Source organism: Nicotiana tabacum, chromosome 5 (genome assembly GCF_000715075.1).
Source record: "Nicotiana tabacum cultivar K326 chromosome 5, ASM71507v2, whole genome shotgun sequence".
NCBI classification, from domain to species: Eukaryota; Viridiplantae; Streptophyta; class Magnoliopsida; order Solanales; family Solanaceae; genus Nicotiana; species Nicotiana tabacum.
The window spans coordinates 2,355,647-2,376,811 of NC_134084.1; the positions used below are offsets into that span (position 1 = coordinate 2,355,647).

Below are 21,165 nucleotides of genomic sequence, written 5' to 3' on the forward strand. Positions count from 1 at the left end.
CAGGAATTTTGTACGATTTTTTATTTTTCGTGTGCTAATGTCAACGCCATTTTCTTGAATTAGAGCGACCGGTCCCGAATCACCTAAAATTTTATGGTTCCATCAGAAATGACCTAATGAAGAATAGTCATTGATTCTCCATGACCGTTCGTCATTTGTTTGTGTTTTACGGCTATAAAACAGGATTTCAGCAGAATTTTTGATTTTTTATGTGCTAATGTCCACACCTTCGTCATGAATTCGAGCAACCGGCCTCGAATCACCTAAAATTTTATGGGTCCATTTGAAACGGCCTAATAAACAATAGTTATTGCTTCTCCATGATCGTTCCTCATTTTTTGGGGTTTTAGGGCCATAAAATAGGAATTCAACACGATTCTTATTTTTTCGTGTGCTAATATCCACACCATCTTCATGAATACAGGAGACCGATCCCGAATCTCCTAAAATTTTGTAGGCCCATCAGAAATGACTTAATGAACAATGGTCATTTTTTCTCCATGACTGTTCCTCATATTTTGGCGTTTTAGGGCTATAAAATAAGAATTCAACATGATTTTCTATTTTTCATGTGCTAATATCCACACCAACAACAACAACAACAACAACATCCCAGTATAATCCCACAAGTGGGGTCTACGGAGGGTAATATGTACGCAGACCTTACCCCTCCCCCGAGGGGCAGAGAGGCTGTTTCCAGGAGACCCTCGGCTCAAGAGAGCAACAAGAGACAATATATTAGTACTATCAATAGACTCATAGTAAATAACATAAAATACATAACATAAAATAACAAAATAACAACAATATAAGATATATAGAAAATACGAAAAAGATGTAAGGTATACTAATATCCAACAGATACAGCCCTGCATCAGTAGCTGATCAGTAGCATCCTAAGTCTAACTCCTAAATGGCTAGTCTCCCTTTAGTGCGTTGTAGTAATATTCACAAACTTCCCCCTAACCTACAACCTTAATACTCGACCTCCACAATTCCCTATCAAGGGCCATGTCCTCAGAAATCCTAAGTCGTGTCATGTCCTGCCTGATCACCTCCCCCCAATACTTCTTAGGTCTCCCTCTACCTCTCCTCGTGCCCACCACAGCCAGTCGCTCACACCTCCTCACTGGTGCATCAGTGCTCCTCCTCTGAATGTGCCCGAACCATCTGAGTCTTGCTTCCCGCATCTTGTCCTCCATGGGGGCCACACCCACCTTCTCTCGAATATCTTCATTCCTAAGCTTGTCCATCCTTATATGCCCGCACATCCACCTCAGCATCCTCATCTCTGCTACTTTCATCTTCTGGATGTGTGAATTTTTAACCGGCCAACAATCGGTCCCATACAACATAGTAGGCCTAACCACTGCTCTATAAAACTTATCTTTTAGTAACAGTGGCACTTTTTTGTCACACCATCTTCTTGAATTTGAGCGACCAGCCCGAATTGCCTAAAATTTGATGGACCCATTAGAAACGACCTAATGAATAATAGTCATTACTTCTCCATAACCGTTCTTCATTTTTTGGTGTTTTAGGGCCATAAAAGAGGAATTTAGCACGATTCCCAGATTTTTGTATGCTATATCCCACCACTTCTACATGGGCCTGGGTGACTAGACCCGGATCGCCTAAATTATTTTCGGTCCATCAAAAAAGACCTAAGGAATAATAGTCACCGCCTCACCATTTGGTATTTTAGGGCCATAAAACTGATATTCCGCCTGATTTCCAGATTTTCGTGTGCTATGGCCCACACCTTTTACATGCGCTCGGGCGACCGGTCCCGAATAGCCTAAAAATTTGTCGTCCTATAAAAAATGACTTAGGGAACAATAGTCACCGCTTCACCATGACATTTACTTATTTTTTGGTATTTTAGGGCCATAAAGCTGGAATTCCGCCTAATTCTTAGATTTTTGTGTGCTATAGCCCATACTTTCTGCATGAGGTCAGGCGACCGGATCCGGATCTAAAAATTTGTCAGCCTATTAAAAACAACCTAAGAAACAATATTCACCGATTCAACATGACTGTTACATATTTTTCGGTGTTTTAGGGCCATAAAATTTGAATTCCGCCCTATTTCTAAATTTTCGTGTGCTATAGCGCACGCCTTCTGCATGGCCTCTGGCGACCAGACCCGGATCGCCTAAAAATTTTTTGGCCTATCAAAAACGACCTAAGGAACAATAGTCACCGCCTCGCCATGACCGTTACTTAATTTTTGGCAATAAAATTAGAATTCCGCACGATTTTCAGATTTTTGTGTGCTATAACACGCCTTCTGCATGAGCCCAGGTGACCGGACCCGGATCACCTCAAATTTTATCGGCCCATCAAAAATGACCTAAGGAACAATAGCCACCACATCGCCATGTCCATTACTCGTTTTTGGCATTTTAGGGCCATAGAATTGAAATTCGTCCAATTTTAAGATTTTCGTGTGCTATAGCTCACCCCTTCTGCATGGATCCGGGCGACCATGACTATATATGAACGCACAATACTAACCATGATTAATATTATTTCTTGGTGTTTCGGGGTCATAAAATACTATGTATGGTCATATGGACCATGCTTGATCATCGAGCAAGTTTTAGTATCCAACTGATAGTTGAGGTCAAGTTTGAATATCTATTTATGTATTTTTGTCATCTAATTTGTTCATTTGACACGTTTTCCACGATTAGAGTGCACTGTTGGACCTGGTTTCTTCGAGACACACTTATATCAAGTTAAAGTGTCTACTTGACCATAATGTCCAACTGACAGTTAAGGTCAAGTGTAAATATCTGTTTATGTATTTTGTCAATTTGAGCTTAACAAGACAAATAATGTTATTTAAAAGGCCAAAAAAGGAGTACACATAATATAATTATATGTCATAGTTATACTTTGCCAACATCAATATTTTGCCTAAGGGTGGCCGTGGGCCAAATGGGCTAAGTGGGCCGGGACCGGTAGGACCGCCAGAGGTGGGCCTGGGCAGGTCTCGTGGGCCAATTCTTGGCTTTGAACCGTTAGGATCAGAACTATTTGGCCCGCCAAGGGACCGGGACCGGACCGGTCCCTTGGCCGGCCAAATGAGCCCAACAGTAATTTTTTTCTAAAAAAATTAGTCGTTTGGCTATTTTAAAAAACAGTCATTGGCTATTTAGAAAATATCTATTTAACCCCAGGGAATTAAATTAAAAGAACAATTCTTATTTAGAAGCTTAAATAGAAAGAGTTGACTAGAGAGTTGACTTTTGAGTAAACAACTCCGGAATGGAATTTTGATAATGTCAATAGCTCCGTATGGTGATTATGGACTTGGGAGCGTGTCCGAAAAATTATTTGGAGGTCTGTAGAAGAATTTGGCTTGAAATGGCGAAAGATGAATTTTTGGATATTTGGACTTGAAGTGGACTTTTTGATATCGGGGTCGGAATCCAAATTAGACTTTTTATAATTAGACTTTTTCCCTATTTTCAACTATAAATACTCCCTCATTCTTTCATTTTTCTTACAAAATCAATATCAATCTATCACAATCTCTCTCTAATTTTCTTCTATACTTGCTACTATTGCTTACTTTATTCCAAAAAATAGTAAAAAAATATTGAGGTTGTTACAATTTGTGAAAAAATTGTGAAGTTGGTGAATTGAAATCTTCAACGATAATCAATTTTAAACAATTTTCAACAAGTTGTTCGTCAATGCGGTAAATTCGTTCCAACTCTTAAGTCTTAATATTATAGTTTTGTTTGTTTTGTTTATTTGCTTTTACTTGATTAATTAAGATGGCTTCCTTAAAAAATCTTTTTGGTAAAAATAAGAATAAGAGAAAATCCAAGAGTAACGAATCTAGTGGTCATGTTGTTCCTCCTCCCCTGCCCCCGGCTCCCCGAACCAAACCACATATCCATCCTACACCTGCTATTCTTGATAGCGATAGTAGTTTATTACAATTTACTGATAGTCAATTTTGCCATAATATTGCAGCCCATGAATAATTAGCCATGAAATAATGAATGCTCTTTATTCTAATAATTATAATATTATTGATGAAAATGATGATGAGGAAATTGATCTTGATGAAACTCAACCGGATAATGATACACCCACTAGTCCTGCTCCTGATGTTAACCCAACTAGTGATAACCCTGCTAATCCAAATGATGACACATCTAATACTCCTGTTACTGCCCTTATTTTTTCTAGACAACCTACCAAACGCAAGGAAACATCTCATGTTTGGCCATTTTTTACTCAACTAATTCGACAAAATAAGGTTAAGTGTAAAATTTATGGTATGGAGTTAGCTTTTAAATATTTTGGATCGCGGAGGGGGGGGGGGGGGGCTTTGACTAGACACATAAAAAAAATATCATAAAGATAGAGTTAGATATAAACGTTTGAAAGCTTTGGCCTAGGGGGAAAAGTGTACCTAGTCCTAGTCAGGCTGACCCTAGTAACAGTTCAAATCAATTTTAACCGAAAATTAACATTGTTATCAGTGGTATTTTATATTATGATCCAAAAAAAGTTCGGGAAGAATTGGCAAAAATGGTAACTGTTATGTGCTTATCCTATAGTTTCCTTCTGACTCTTTGTTTGTGCATTATATTAGAAAAACATTTAATCCTACTTATAAAGATTTTCCTCGCACAATCGTAAGGAGCGATATTTATAAATATAAGCATGGATATGAACAATATTTGCGCTATTTATTTACTCATATAAATTGTCGTGTTGCTATTACAGTTGATATTGGTAGAAGTGACAACGACTGTGATTACCTTACTGTTATCAGTCATTGGATTGATGAGGATTGGATAATGCAAAAGCGCATAATTGCTTATAGAATAATTAATTCACGTTACACATGGCAGTTTATTGCTAGCACAATTACGAATATTTGCAGATATTTTTGCATTAGTGATAAAATAATGTCAGTTTTAATAGATAATGCTACTAATAACACAAATGCTATAGACTTGCTTACCACTACGCTAAATCCTACATTTAGTAACATTTTTCATGTTAGATGTAGTTGTTATATTTGTCATTTAATTGTGGGTGATGTTATGAGAATTTTAAATATTCAAATTGGAAAGGTTAAAATGGCTCTTAAATGGCTTTTTTATTCAAACTGTAGAAGTAAACTTAGAGAATATTTTAAAAGATGCGATGGATGTAGCCTAAGAGAAAGAAAGGTTCCTAAATTTTGTCCAACTAGATGAAATTACATGTATGAAAGTTTGGTTGTTGCATATGAATATAAAAACCCCATAAACTTGACGTTTAATGCACATGTAAGTGATGATGATGAGCACTTTACGAATGAGAATTGGGCTAATATTAAAATGCTTGTTGATTTTTTAGAAAAATTTCACATGCTACAAATGAATTTTCTGGGTATATTATCCTACTATTTCTAACTATTTAGTTTATATTGCAGAACTTGCAAATTGTTTTGCTATTTTTTCAAATGGTAGGGAAATTTATAAACTTGATATTGATTCTATGAGAAAAAAGTTTAAAAAATACTTTTTTCCCTATTTCCCCTATTTATGGTGTTGCTGCTTTGTTAAATCCGTGTATGAAATTAGGAGATCCTCAATTTTGGTATGAAACTGTTTATAATGGTTTAGCACGTGAAGATGATGAGTTGCCTCAACTTCCGGAAGCAATAGCCTCAATTAGAATAAATGCTCAAACTATTTATAATGTTTATCAAGTTGCATTAAATCATACTAGACCAGATGTTCCAACTTCTTCTTCTTTTGATTCTCAATCATCTAAAAAAACTGCGGAGTAAGAGCACTTAGTGCTTGGGCGGGGTTTAGGGGTTCTCAAGGTTCTAGTAGTAATGATTTTTCACAACTAAATAAGCTTAAAGTTTATTTGTCGCAGAGAATTGAGGAAGTGAATCCTAACCGCTCCTTTAATATTTTGCAATGGTGGAAGGACAAAGAAAAATACTTTCCGGTTCTTTCAAGGATGACCCGTGACATTTTAACTATTTAAGCTTCAACAGTGGCATCGGAGAGCGCTTTCAGTCAAGCAAGACTTCAAATCAGTGATTATAGAGCGTCTATGAGGGAGAGCTTGAAAAAATCAGTACTTTTCATAGATTGGATCCGTTCGGAAAGCAGAAATTTTGAACTTACTAAATCACAACCAGAGGAAGACGAAGCTTACGAAGAAATGCTAGCTGAACTTGCGGAGGATGCTGCTTCGCTCGACAATGATTTATGAAGTTTGTAAGAGATACCACGTAATTTTGTATGAATAAAAATTAGTATGTATTATGTAACTTGTATTTTGGCACATCTTGATTAGTTTCTTTTTCTTATCAATGGTGGTATTAACACATTGTTGTGCTCATTCCATAGGGAAAAGGAAGACTAAGAAAGATATTGCCATGTTTTTTAATGCTATAGTAAAATTATAAGGCATTGCTTTTCATATCTCTTTACAATATTTTTGTATTTATATTTGGATTAAAAACTATAGGTCACAATTCTATAATAAATTTATAAGGTATCGCCTTAGATATTTTTTTTAACATCTTTTTGTCTCTAATTTCTATTTATTTATTTTTTTTTAAAAAATCAATATTTAGCCATTGGGCCCACTTAGTCTGCGGGCCTAGCCCCTTTAGCCAAGGACCATGAATTCGTGGGCCCGATCCCGGGCCGATTCCCTTAAAAATGGTTTAGCCCGGAATCGATAGGCCCGTTTATTTAGGGATCGGCCCGGGATCGGACCGTTTAGCCGGCCCACTTGGCCCGTTCAGGGCCCGGACCTGCCACATGCCACCCCTATAGTATTTTGCCCAACCCACCATATTTTGCAGTTTCTATTACCTCTACTGTCTAAAAAACAGTGGCATTATTCTCTCGATTCTTCCCGTTAATAATCCAATAGGGTCAATGCTAGGCGATTGGCCTTCTTTTGACCCTCACAATTTCAGCCAGCTTCGCCCTTCTGATCCTTCCACCCCTTCTGTAAGCACCTTTTTTTTTTCTTTTTCAATTTCTTGTAAATAAAAATTCAATCTTGATATTACTAACCCTTTTTCCCACTTTTTTTTGTTGTTGTGAATTTTCCATTTTAAGCTCATTATTGCTTGACCCAGTTTTGCTCTAGTTGTATTATGCACAAAAAATGAGTTCTTGGGACAATTTTGATGTGTTTGTTGATGTTATCTTATGATTTCATGTGCATTTGAAAAGCTAAATCGTGATTTGTACTAACCCCTTTTTTTCCTTTCTTTGTGAATTTTTCATTTTTAGCTGATTATTGTTTCGACCTGTTTTTGCTCTGTTTGTTTTATGCACAAAAAAAAAAAGAAGAGTTCTTGGGACAATTTGGTGTGTGTTGAGTTTATCTTATGGAAAGAATGTGTATTTTGAGAAATTTTTCATTTGTTGCGAACCCCTTTTAAAGAAACACTAATTTGTCTTAAAAGATCAATTAATTAGTATTTGTAATGAAATGGATTCGGCCCGGACCCACTTGTGGGATTACACTAGGTTTGTTGTTGTTGTTGTTGTTGTAATGAAATGGGCTCGAGCATCGATCAGAGACAGTATCTGCGTTACACACTACCCTCCCAGACTCCACCTATGAGATAATATTGGTTTTTTTTTTTTGGTTGTTGTTGTTGTTGAGTTTATTCTATATTTAGTGCATTAATTTCTATCCGATAGACGGCATAAACAAATATTCAGTGCCCATAGAGATCACACATCAACCTTAAGCTGCAATTTTGATAATGATTAATCAGAAAAGTCAAACAACGACTAGAATCGAGCATGATCTATACAATGGTATTGAATAACAGTTGAAAATAATAACTATATATTAGATTTTGATCTATTACGGCATTGATTATTAGTAAGCAACACTTCTGTTACTGTATTTCAGTTATTTATTTTTACTTCGATCTCTGGCTGATAAATATGCAAGAGAGGCATTAGAAATGAAAACCATAAGATTCTAACACTTTCTAGAAAAGCTATACAATACTTATTGCTATAGCGTTTAATAGGAAATGTTGTACTTCTAAGAGAAGCGGAAAAAGCCCTTTTAGCCCTTGTTAGTCCATAAGAACATCTTCATAAAACTGATGCTATCTTTTTCTTGAATATGATTTGACAATTGATCCTTTGGCTTTCCAGCCTCATGAAGCAATTGATGACCTCATCTTCATGCCCCGTTATGTTGACCACCAATTGTTTGCTATGCTTTAATGCATTTCTTTTTGACCCAAGCTGCCATTTCTCTAATTCTATGTTCTTTCTGTTTCTAGCGAATGACGCCCGTGACTTATCGTCCTACTCATGATAGGACTCTTCCACCACCAAATCAAGGTAAATCAAGAAAATGATTCTTTTTGTTTCCTAGACGTTCTTATAGTTTACATTTACGTATTAGTTGCCTGCTGCAATTGGTCAATCTTATGTCTTGGTCATGTAACCTGCCTGCTCTCTAGTGTTAAGCCAGTCGTTTCGTGAGGAATTTGAACTTCAGTTTGTTTACTATAGAAGTTGTTGTAACCTTGGAATATCTTATTCCAGAAAGCCTGTGGTTTGTAAGATATCTTTTGATTACGTATTCTAATTTCTACATTTTCAAGAGTACTGCATGTCTAGATGTCGACAGGCTTATGAACCTGCATCTTGATGTTTGGGGAGGTTGATACGATGTTCATCTTGTTATCTTACCCCATTACCGCATCTCTGTACTCGACTAAGGGTACTTACAAGTGCACTAAGAAAAGTTACTTTTCAATAGCTTTAACAAGTACTATATATAAGATCGTATTCCCACAAGTGGGGTCTGGAGAGAGTGGGATGTACTTAGGGGTGACAATTTGAGCCCAAACCCATCTAACCTGCCCAGAGATTAATGGGTTGGACTACAAACATTTTAGTTCATGGGTCTGTTTGGGTTGAGCCCAAGTTAACTCATCATTTTTTATAGTCCTTTCTAACCCATTAAGTAGCCCAAATACAATTCATGAAACGCACCCAAAACAAAGGAATCTCAACCCAACTGAAGGCTTGTCTGGAAATTTACTTAGTTGCCCCATCATTAGTTTCTGTATGTAAGTTTAAGAATGAGAATCAAGGTATTTAAACGTTAATGTACAACAACAACAACAACATCCCAGTAAAATCCCACTAGTGGGGTCTAGGGAGGGTAGGATGTACGCAGACCTTACCCCTACCCCGGAAGGGTAGAGAGGCTGTTTCCGGGAGACCCTTGGCTCAACAGAAGAGATAATAATATCAGAAAAGAAACGCAAGAAGAGATTTGTAACAACAAAAGAAGCAAGAGAAGTAATAATAATAACTTAAAATACACCAAATAAGTGAAAGGGATTGCAGTAATACAATCCTATGCAAAACAACAAAATAGTGTGAACACATAGACCGCTACCAAACATAGGCAAAACTCTATCAGACTACCCGGTACAAAGAGGGAAAAACTATGAACTACCCCCTAGCCTACAACTCTAATGCTCGACCTCCACACGTTCCTATCAAGAGTATTTAATTTTTAATGTAAATATGAATAATTTTGTAACTGAGTTGTGGTGAAATTTAATTATTTAGAAATAACATAAAAAATATTTTTCAACTTACAAGTTTTAAATACTAATTTACTATTTAAGAAAATATATTTTGATTCTCAAAATACTAAAAGTATTTTTTTTTTTTTTTGGAAAGGAGGGAGTACGTCTTAATTGGGGAGTAGGGCTTCTTGTGTTACATTGTAAAGAACAAATAATAACTACATAAATAGATATAAATCAAAGTTTGTACAAAAAATTGTCTGTGTTGTTTTTCTCTAAAAGATTTAATCAACAAAGTTTTCTAAAAAATTTGTGTGGCCGAAAGGCTCTTTTCTACATGAATTGTTTATGGGACAATCCCAACAACAACAAAAAAAACTTCAACTAGCCAAACCTTTATCTTGCACAAAAATTCTCTTCAAGAGATTTTCTGAAACATTGTCTTTTTCTTTTCAACTGCTATTTTCTTTACTTTTTTTCTTCTTTCTTATACACTTTTAAATATTTATATAGTTTTAGAAAGTTATAAAAGCTTATGAATAGTTGAGTATAAGATTAATCCATGTGTTTCTTAGCTAAAAATTTAAAATTAGATATATAGCAATTCATTGTCAGTGTATGGAATGAATAAATTATGAAGAAGCTAAAAAAGTAAGGAACATACATTAGGTGTATAAAAGGTAAGACTTTTTTTAATGCAAGATGAACATGGTTCTAGAATATGGGTCAAGTTGGGTGGGTTGGGTTGACCTATTGTTTAAACTATCTTGACTCAGCCCATATTAGCCCAAACACACTTTGGGCTTGGTTGGGCAATGATCCGTTTATTGACTCAGTCCATCTTGACCCGCTCAAATTCAGCCCAACCTGCCCATTTACCACCCCTAGGATGTACGTAGCCTTACCCCTACCCTGAAAAGGTAGAGAAGGCAGAGAGGTTGTTTCCAATTCAAATTTCTCTTAGGTTGCAACATTTGGTGCATATATCATAACTGCCAATAGCCATCTAATGTATGGTGATATTATAGGCAGAAATCTGTATAAGGATGCACATGTTCATCAGCTAATGCTTGATACTAATAATTATCAAACCTATAGGAATATGCAAGTTTATTGGCAATTTACTTTCTCGTGCGTCATCATTAAGGGAAAGCATACTAGATATGAATTATATGAGCGTAAAGCTTTTGCACTAAATTCGTCCAATTTTGACTCAACGTATCTTGCTTCTAACTGAACATATCTTATTGGCCTGCATTTGAATTGCCAGTTATTAGTTCAGAAGCGAAAAATATACTTCTGAGACACTTAGAGCAGCGTGCTGAAGAGAAGGTTAGTATTCTTTTCATTTTGACATTCATTCTTATTTCTGTGATGGATATTTGGCAATTTGTGGAAAGAAAAATATCCAAAATTTACCTCTTTACTATACGGAATATCTTAATTTTACCCTCCAATACCTTTTAGGCCATTCACACCCTTGCCACTAGCATAACGTCTCGTACTTGCCCTTGAATTTAACGGAGCTCCAACGTGGATTGGGTGAATACCATGTGTCAAAATACTCCAGGAAAAGGTTTATATTTACTCCTCTACTTTTGACTAATGCCTTCATATTACCCTTATACTTCAGATAGAGTTCCTTAAGGTCAAGGACAAATAGGGGACGATTTGTTAATGGCAAGTTTATAAATGATCTGAAAGTCTAATACAACAACAACAACAAACACAGTGTAATCCCACATAGTGGGGTCTGGGGAGGGTAGTGTGTACGCAAACCTTACCCCTATCTTATGAGGATAGAGAGGTTGTTTCCAATATACCCTTGGCTCAGGAAAGCATAAGCACCACATTAATGAAAAGAAGACAAGGTCTGAAAGTAAAATGCAGGAGAAAATTAAGATATATCATATGGTAGAGGGGTATTTTCTTACCTCTTTCTGTTTGTGAAATGTGTTCTATTCCTTCATGGTTCTGAATGTTCTTGGTATTGCAGTTGAGACTGAAACGTGCTGCAGCTGAAAATCTGACACCAGAGCATGGATCTAAGCATCTTAAGGCATCCACCTGAGATGCTTCTCTTTTTGTGCTACTCCTGGGGACGCGAAGTGTGGCAGTTTCAAGCCAGATTGTACACAACTTGGTTTTGAGAGATGACTTCTAAATAGGTTGATGTCTTCGCCTTTCTTCATATTTCTGTAAATATTGGGCAGAGATGCATGTTGTTGTAAAATTGAGAAGAGCTTGTGTGCTAATTGCATATATCAATGGAGAAATGTACATTATTGAAAGTGTTGTTGGATGAGACTTCTTGCATGACCATTGAAAAGGTAGCATATGGATTTTTGGTAGTCTTAGATGTGGAATTACTCGGCGTTCAGAACCAGTCTTGAAGTGAATAAATAAGAATGAAGGAAATGAGGCGATTCTTTCTTGAACTATATCATAAACAGATCTTTTCCTCCACAACAGTATTTCTCTTGTATATCGTCATAACGCCTTTAATGTTCGGTTTTGAATGGAACTCTTCATATCATTGGCATTTAGGTCTGATTTGGATCACTCTGTTGTTTCCTTTTCTTCCTGCATCTTTTCCTCGAAATGAGAAAGAAGATGCTACACTTAAATTGTATTATTTAAGTCTTATTGCTTGCCAAAAATCCTTACTTCTACGCTATACGATTAACATTTTAGATTTTCGATGTGTAAGTTAGCTGTGGGGAGTTTAATTTATTTCCAACTTAGGCATAATATATTTAATATTGAAGATTTGAATTTTGATCAACTTCAAATAAAGACTAAGTCAATTTATTTGATGATAAGAGACACAATTAACACTTCTCATCTGTTTCCCATTGGCTATTAGCTAATTGCTTATGATATTAGTTAATTAAGCTACCTTTCCCTTTCCATACACACATGCTCTAGCATTTTTCATAGTCAGAAGTCTTCATGTTTGAACAGCTAAAACTGCCAGCCAAGAGGAAAAAAGTAGCCTTAGATTTGAACAAAAATTTAAACTCCACCTTTAATTGATGGAAAAATTACATGATGTAACTAATTTATACATTGTATTTTCCGTATAAATACACTTTGAAATAATTACAATTTGTAGGTACTCTTTGTATTTTGTAGCAAAATCCCAACAGTAAATACAATGTATACAGTATATGGAGTCACCTACAATGATACAGTAAATAATACAACAAAGGTGAGAAATACTCCCTGAGACCCTCTCGGGCCTAGCTCGGACATGATCCTCAATCTTAAGGGTCGGGACGACCTCACACCTTTAAGCTCAAACATGCTCCTTAGATTCAACTTCGGGTACTCAGACTTCCCCTACTCTGCAAAACAAAAACAACACGAAACTTGACACTATATAAAAAATAAAAAATAAAAAAAATTAAAATACAAGCTGGGTTGCCTCCCAACAAGCGCTTGATTTAACGTCGTGGCACGACGCTATCACTTTCACCACTTTTCCTTCAACTTTGAGGATATAAATTGCGCCCCCAATTTTGCATCAATTTTTCTATCACATTCCTGGGGTGGTGGTATAAAAATAAATGAACCAAGCAATAGGTATCACATCTTGCACTCTTGGCCTTCAAGTGGGTAGTCTCCTTGGTGTGGCAGATTTCATAATATAACTCGTAGCCTTCTCCCGAAGTACAACTCGCCTATTCAAGCTAACCTAATGCCTATATTTCTGTGGAATTAGGATTAACAAGAACGCATTAATAATTTCTGTATAGTAACCAAGCAAGGCGATTAGGTATACATTGTATTTTTCGTATAAATACACTTTGAAATAATTATAATTTGTAGTTACTCTTTGTATTTTGTAGCAAAATCCCAACAGTAAATACAATGTATACAGTATATGGAGTCACCTACAATGATACATATAGATCACTATATTTCAGTTTATTGTATGCGTTGATATAGTCATTCAGAGCGAATTGAAGGCACATATAGTGATACAGTAAGTAACTGTACGTATTACTATTTTAGTGTATTGTATGGGTTGATACAACCATTTAAAGCAAATGAATACAAATGATACAAGCTCATAACAATTGAACAATAGTCACGAATGATAATTAGGCAAACTATAGTTACATATGGTAATTAAGCTCTAAACTTTCTTCTTAATTGATCCAAGTTAAAGGTTCTTTTTTTGTTACCATATGATCTTGTTCTTTGCCTTGTCTTGGACATTATATTATGTAGATCAGCCCAGATACTTAGAATCATTAGTGGGTCATTTGGTTGGATGGATTTGATAAAACAATCTCATAATAAAATTATAATACAATGTTTACTTATAAGATTAGAAAAAGTAATCCCTGCATAACTAATGCAATATTTGGTTGGCTGCGTAATAAGTTCTCAACTAATGCATCATTCAGCTGCAATATTAAGCAATACTCACATTAAATTATGTGGGAATCTATGCATTATTTTATGCGGAATAGAATAATGTGGAACAAGAACGTATATATTAGTAACTTGAAAATAAAAGTATTGAAAGTTTATTGTTTTTTAAGTCAGAGGTTTTTCGGAAATAACTTCTCTACCTTCATAAGTTGGTCGGAGAGTTTAGTTTATTTCCAACAACAACAACAATAACAACCCAGTATAATCCCACTTAGTGGGGTCAGGGAGGGTAGTGTGTACGTAGACCTTACCCCTACCCTAGGGTAGAGAGACTGTTTCCAAAATAGTTCCCCGACATCCTTCCCTCCAAGAACTTCCCACCTTGCTCTTGGGGAGACTCGAACTCACAACCTCTCGGTTGGAAGTGGAAGTGGAGGTTGCTTCCAACTTAGGCATAATATTTTAATATATTAAAAATTTGATCAACTTCAAATAAAGACCAAGTCAATTCGTTTGATGATGATTGATAAGAGACATAATTAACACTTCTCATCTGTTTCACATTGACTGTTAGCTGATTGCTAATGATATTAGTTAATTAACCTACATTTCCTTTTCCACGCACACATGCTCTAAGCATTTTTCATAGTCAGAAGTCTCCAACAATCCCTTCTTTATTATTCGCCGCATAAATAATTTTTATTTAATGCCCCGGATAATTAACATGAGATAGGAGGAGCCTTGGAGCAACCGTAAAGTTGTCTTCGTATGACCTATCGGTCACGGGGTTCAAACCGTGAAAGCAACCACGAATGCTTACATCAGGGTAAGTTATCTATTGTATTGGTGAAAAAATAGATATGACACGTGGATTAATGATAAATTGACATGGGCATTTGAATTGGAGCAATAAAGAAGAATGATGAGGTGTGGGTAAAACACCTACGGGATTATTTATAAAGATATCGTATCTGACAAGTGACAAAAAAAGAGATAGGCATGGGATGCATGATTGAAGACTGCAAAAGAGGAAGATTAATTAATAGTTGCGAATAAGGAAAATGAATCAGTATAATCCCTGATTATACGTGATTGTCTATTATTACCATAACCGTTACGAATAATTCAAGTAACAGGCAATTATTAATGTAAATAATATTAGTAACGAGCAAGAATTAAGTGGGGGAAAGCAATTACATATTGTACCCTTATATAAACTCCCCTTACCATACATTGTACGATCATCAAAGAATTCATAAATATATTGTTGCTCCCAAACGCACATGCAAGTATACGTGGTCGACAAGTAATATAGGATTATAAGTCCAGATATCGCACCCACAGGGACTTGTGATTACTATCAACTAAATTAAACTAAGACAATTAATCTATTCAAGCGAATCCTAACGTATGAATATTTAACTAAAATTAATCTAGAATAACAAATTAAGAGATTAAAGAAAACAAGTTGGCAAATTATAGAGACGAAGTCAATGTGAGTGAATATTCTAGAGTTATGGGTTAGCTAACAATCCCGTTGAGTTTTTCACTTAAATCGTCTAATTAATTTATCTGGTTTATTGGTTGACAGAGTTAATATTGCTCGTAGCCTTCTCCTGAAGTACAACATGCCTATTCAAGCTAACCTAACGCCTATATTGCTATGGAATTAAGATTAACAAGAACACATTAATAATTCATGTATAGTAACCAAGCAAGGCGATTGGGTATATTCCTATACTAACCGCAAATCCGCTCCCCCTCAGAGATAAGATCTTGCTCTACTCAATCTTATATGTAATCTAGAATTTCCTCTCCGAGTTCAATCCTAGATTCGTAGATAGTATTTAGTTGGTGATCAAGCAATCAAATAATTAAACGCAAGATTGAATAAATAAGCCAATATGATAAAATAATAAGAACAATTCAAGCTTCAAACTACGACGTTCATGTAGCACCCAAAACTCTAGAGCTAATAAACTATGAGATTAAAAGAAGAGAAGAGAAGAAAAACTAGTTAGAAGCCTTCTCCAAGCGTGGTGTGTGTTCCTCCACGTGAATTCTCTTTCAAAGTGTGTTAGATATCTCCAAAGTGGCGTCTTTTTTCTCCAAAAATATGTTTAGTTTTGCTTTTATATGTGTTGGGTAAGTCTAGGGCCGGAATAACCTTGTCCCGGGCGAAATTGGACAAAATCACGTCACCGGCGCCCTGGGTAGCGCCAGGCGCCCACCAGGGCGCTGCCCAAAATGCACACACTGTTTTCAGCGCCACAGGTGGCGCCAGGTGCTGCCTGTGGTGCCCAAATGACCTTTTTTCGGTTTTGTTCGTTTTAGCTCAAATCTTGCGCGTTTTGCCCCCAGTTGCTCCCGAATCATTCCTACAAGTAAAAGCACTTCAAATTAATATAAATCATAGCATTTAACATCCCAAATTCACCAAACAAAAGTAAATATGAGGCGATATACATAAAAATATATATACTTTAAGCTAAACATCAACACCCCATACTTAGACTCTTGCTCGTCCTCGAGCAATGGGACTATCTAATAAACCTCCAACTACGTACAAATATCAATTATAGAGGAGCACTTTAACTTTTCCCCACACACTATACCCTTGACTATGATCAATACCGACACACAAGCATGAACACACAAAATTTCACATTCTTCCTGTTTAAGCATGCCCAAATATAACCCTTCAATTCAATCAATTTCAACAACCTATTTGTCACCACCCAACCTCAAAAGTCGACTTGCAACCACTAAGCACCCTCAATTCATGCACTTACCCAACACGAAAGTTTACAACATTACCAATCATTCATGAGATCATGTGCCCTTACCAACAAACAAAAGAGTGAATATAGCAGTCCACACATTCAAATATACTTTTGAATATAGATTAAGGACATCGCACAATTGAACAATTCGCTCACTCTCATAAAGAGTTCATATGCATCCCGTGGTCGTACCATAAGCTTGCCCGTAGTGTATATCTCTACTAATTTAAGCTAGCCAAATCTAGGATCAATTAGGACTTTAAGGTTGTAATGTAGGCTAAGGGATAGGTATGGTACAATTAGAAATAGTGACTATCCCTCCTAAGCACTTTAATACACTACATTCACAATTCAAGCACATATTCTTCTCAACCAATTCACTTGCCCCAAACCATATGCAACATAGCCCTCTTTTCAATTAAGCACTTCTATATTTCCACTAGCACAAATCAATAAGAATTGGAGGTGTGTGTTTTTCTACATTATTTGAGCTATCATTTTTTTCCTCTTTTCTTGCAATTCTTCTTTTCCTTTCTTTTTTTTCTTTTCTTCATACACTCCATACATTAAAGTTCATCGGTTAGTGACTTTTGATTTCAACTTTAGTGCACCAACGGGCCCTTCCATGGTTCCACTCAAAAGTTACTCCCCAATCTCTAACCTTATTTATTTTAGTGACTAAGTGCCTTAGGAGGTAAAGGTTCAATCAATATCAAATTAAGAACAAAATAGGAGCATGGCTTGTAATGTGGGTTCCAAAAGAAAGGTCTATAGGCTCAAAGGAGCTAGCAACAGAAAATTTTATTTTTTTGTAACAAGCACATTCATGATCAAACAAGAAAATGCCTACGTCATCTCCTAGATTAGCACAACTTACAATTTCGCTTCAATTAACACATGGGGCAAGTTCTAGACTATACAGGATAGCACAAAAAAGCACAAATCCTCACACACACGTTGCACATGACTCAATCAAGACGGTTCTGTTCAACTCTCAAGTCAAGCAAGCACACATAATTGAGAAATTTAAACAATATTATACTATGAGGCATACGAGTCAAACAAATGAGAAAATGCGTCACAAAATAGGCTATTTACTTTACTTAGGCTTCACAATTCAAACCAAATACACGGGAAAACAGAATGTATGTCATAGCCTAATGTACCAGCATCACCCATGTCAATGAGGATCTCGGAGCGACTCAGTTTCTTCCTAAACTACTCCTAAAAAAAAATTAAAGTACCCGGTTCGAGCTACACTCTTGGAAAAAAACTAGTGCCTAAAGAAAAACCGAAGGATACTACCTAACTATCCTAAAAAAAATCTTTTTGGTATTTTTAATCGGACTTTATCCCTCAAGAAAATTGTCCAAAAGATCCATCGTCGGGAAAAGTCTGAACTTTTTCTAAATTTTTTGTCAATTTTCGTTTTTTTACCTAGACTATTTCTACTACGAGTTCTAAAAGAAAAACTAAAAAAAAAAAATAGTTTTATACAATTACACTTCAGAAAGTAGTTTTTCCACCCCACACTTATTTTATGCATAGTCCTCGATGCATGATCATAGAGAAAAATAATACAACAAAGGTGAGAAATACTCCCTGAGACCCTCTCGGGCCTAGCTCGGACATGATCCTCAATCTTAAGGGTCGGGACGACCTCACACTTAAGCTCAAACATGCTCCTTAGATTCAACTTCGGGTACTCAGACTTCCCCTACTCTGCAAAACAAAAACAACACGAAACTTGACACTATATAAAAAATTAAAAATTAAAAAAATTAAAATACAAGCTGGGTTGCCTCCCAACAAGCGCTTGATTTAACGTCGTGGCACGACGCTATCACTTTCACCACTTTTCCTTCAACTTTGAGGATATAAATTGCGCCCCCAATTTTGCATCAATTTTTCTATCACATTCCTGGGGCGGTAGTATAAAAATAAATGAACCAAGCAATAGGTATCGCATCTTGCACTCTTGGCCTTCAAGTGGGTAATGTCATTTTGTCTCCTTGGTGTGGCAGATTTCATAATATAACTCGTAGCCTTCTCCCGAAGTACAACTCGCCTATTCAAGCTAACCTAATGCCTATATTCCTGTGGAATTAGGATTAACAAGAACGCATTAATAATTTCTGTATAGTAACCAAACAAGGCGATTAGGTATATTCCTATCCTAACCGCATGTCCGCTCCCCCTCTGAGTTAAGATCTTGCTCTACTCAATCTTATATGCAATCTAGAATTCCCTTTCCAGAGTTCAATCCTAGATTTGTAGATAGTATTCAATTGATGATCAAGAAATTAAATAACTAAACGCAAGATTGAATAAATAAGCCAATATGATAAAATAATAAGAACAATTCAAGCTTCAAACTACAACGTTCATGTAGCACCCAAAACTCTAGAACTAATAAACTATGAGATTAAAAGAAGAGAAGAGAAGAAAAACTAGTTAGAAGCCTTCTCCAAGCGTGGTGCGTGTTCCTCCACGTGAATTCCCCTTCAAAGTGTGTTAGATATCTCCAAAGTGGCGTCTTTTTTCTCCAAATATATGTTTAGTCTTGCTTTTATACGTGTTGGGTAGGTCTAGGGCCGAAATAACCTTGTCCCAGGTGAAATTGGACAAAATCACGTCACCGGCGCCCTGGGTAGCGTCAGGCGCCCACCAGGGCGCTGCCCAAATTGCACACACTATTTTAAGCGCCACAGGTGGCGCCAGGCGCTGCCTGTGGCGCCCAAATGGCCTCTTTTTCCGTTTTTGTTCGTTTTAGCTCAAATCTTGCGCGTTTCGCCCCCAATTGCTCCCGAATCATTCCTACAAGTAAAAACACTTCAAATTAATATAAATCATAGCATTTAACATCCCAAATTCACGAAACAAAAGTAAAATATGAGGCGATATACATAGAAATATATATACTTTAAGCTAAACATCATATATACTATCCGTCTTTTATTTCTCTATTTGATTGAAGATTCTTACTCTCAACTCTTGGAAAGAAGCTATAATTATCAATAAGATTTTCTTTTCTTTACTCATTGAATATTTAGTTTCTATTATTTCTTATTCTTTCATATTCGGAAAAGTGAAGTAAAATTGGTTATTAGAAATTCGATTTATTTTAATACTTGCTTTGATCACAAAAACTATTTTTTGTTTAAATATCTATATCACATCTCTTGAGGTGCGGACCTTCTTCGAATCCTGCGTAAATACGGATTACTTTGTGCATCGGGCTGTCTTTTTTAATAACTAACATGTGAACCAAATAACTCCTTAATATGCAAGTTTTTGGAGAAGAATGGCTGGAAATGTAGACTCAATTCTTGAAAGCAGTATGTAAATTGTGAAATGTCATAAGAAGGATTGACCAAGAATGGTTCTGGAAATGGAGATCCAACTCTTGAAAGCAATATGTCATGTGGGGAATTGACCAAAGAATAGGCCTAGAATTATTTAAAGACAATGCTAAAAGAAGTCCAACATTGTCCAAAATAGTTAAATTTCTGACTAAGATTTTACAAATGTTGATTGTCAACTTTCAGCTCAAAGTAGGGCAGCTTTCCTAGATCTATATTGACCTTACAAGAAAATTTTATTAGAGGCACTTCAGTGCACGAAATATCTTGCGTTTATGTATGATTCGGAGAAAGTCTACTAGGGACGGATCCAGTGCATTAGTTATGGGTTCCCGTGAACTCAGTAACTTTTGTCTAAATTCTGTATTTGTATTGAAAAAATCATTAAATGTATAAGAACATTTAGTTTGAACCCAATCTATTAATCTAGATATTATTGTATATTAACTTGAGATTTCTATAGGAATCCCTAAACTTAAAATCTTGGATCTGCCTCTGAAGCCTGCACCCTAAGAAGACATGATATAAATAGCCTACCCTAATACATCAGAGCGGATCCACGGTTCAATCACATGACTCATAGGTCACACGAAAATAATTTTACTATTGCTCAAAAGCTCCCCCGCAGCAAGAAAACCTTATCGGTGTTACTAGTTGGATTTGCGCCAAATACATAATTCCACTAAAAGTAAAGTATTTCTTATCAAGATATTTTTCATTTTTAAGGTTGGAATGCGAAATATTTATTTAAAGGTGAAGATATATTCCAACCATTCCACCACACCCCGGCGGTCAAATTTTATATATTAAAAAGTGGGAGCCAAGCAATTTAACTTGACTACAGAAAATTATCATAAAGAAAAGCCATCCACATGTTTGACCATTTTCTCCTCTTATAATTATTAATTTGTTTTTTTGTTACAAATTCAATTCATCTACAATGAACGAACCAAAGCCTTAATAGCTTATTAATCACATGTTTTCCGTTTTTCCTCACTTGCGTATTATGCAAAAATTCCTCTTGCTTTTAACCAAAGTAGAATAAATAAATTAAGAGTTT

General features: G+C 36.0%; 1 protein-coding gene across 1 annotated transcript; it reads left to right on the top strand.

Annotated features, from left to right (window-relative positions):
• The first annotated feature begins 6,841 nt into the window (after positions 1-6,841).
• LOC107772013 (DET1- and DDB1-associated protein 1-like) lies at positions 6,842-11,868 on the top strand. The gene is made up of 4 exons (XM_016591497.2): positions 6,842-7,001; positions 8,309-8,369; positions 10,848-10,909; positions 11,574-11,868. The coding sequence occupies exons 1-4, from the start codon at positions 6,927-6,929 to the stop codon at positions 11,646-11,648; spliced, it is 273 nt and encodes a 90-aa protein (XP_016446983.1). The 5' UTR covers positions 6,842-6,926; the 3' UTR covers positions 11,649-11,868.
• The last annotated feature ends 9,297 nt before the right edge of the window (positions 11,869-21,165 follow it).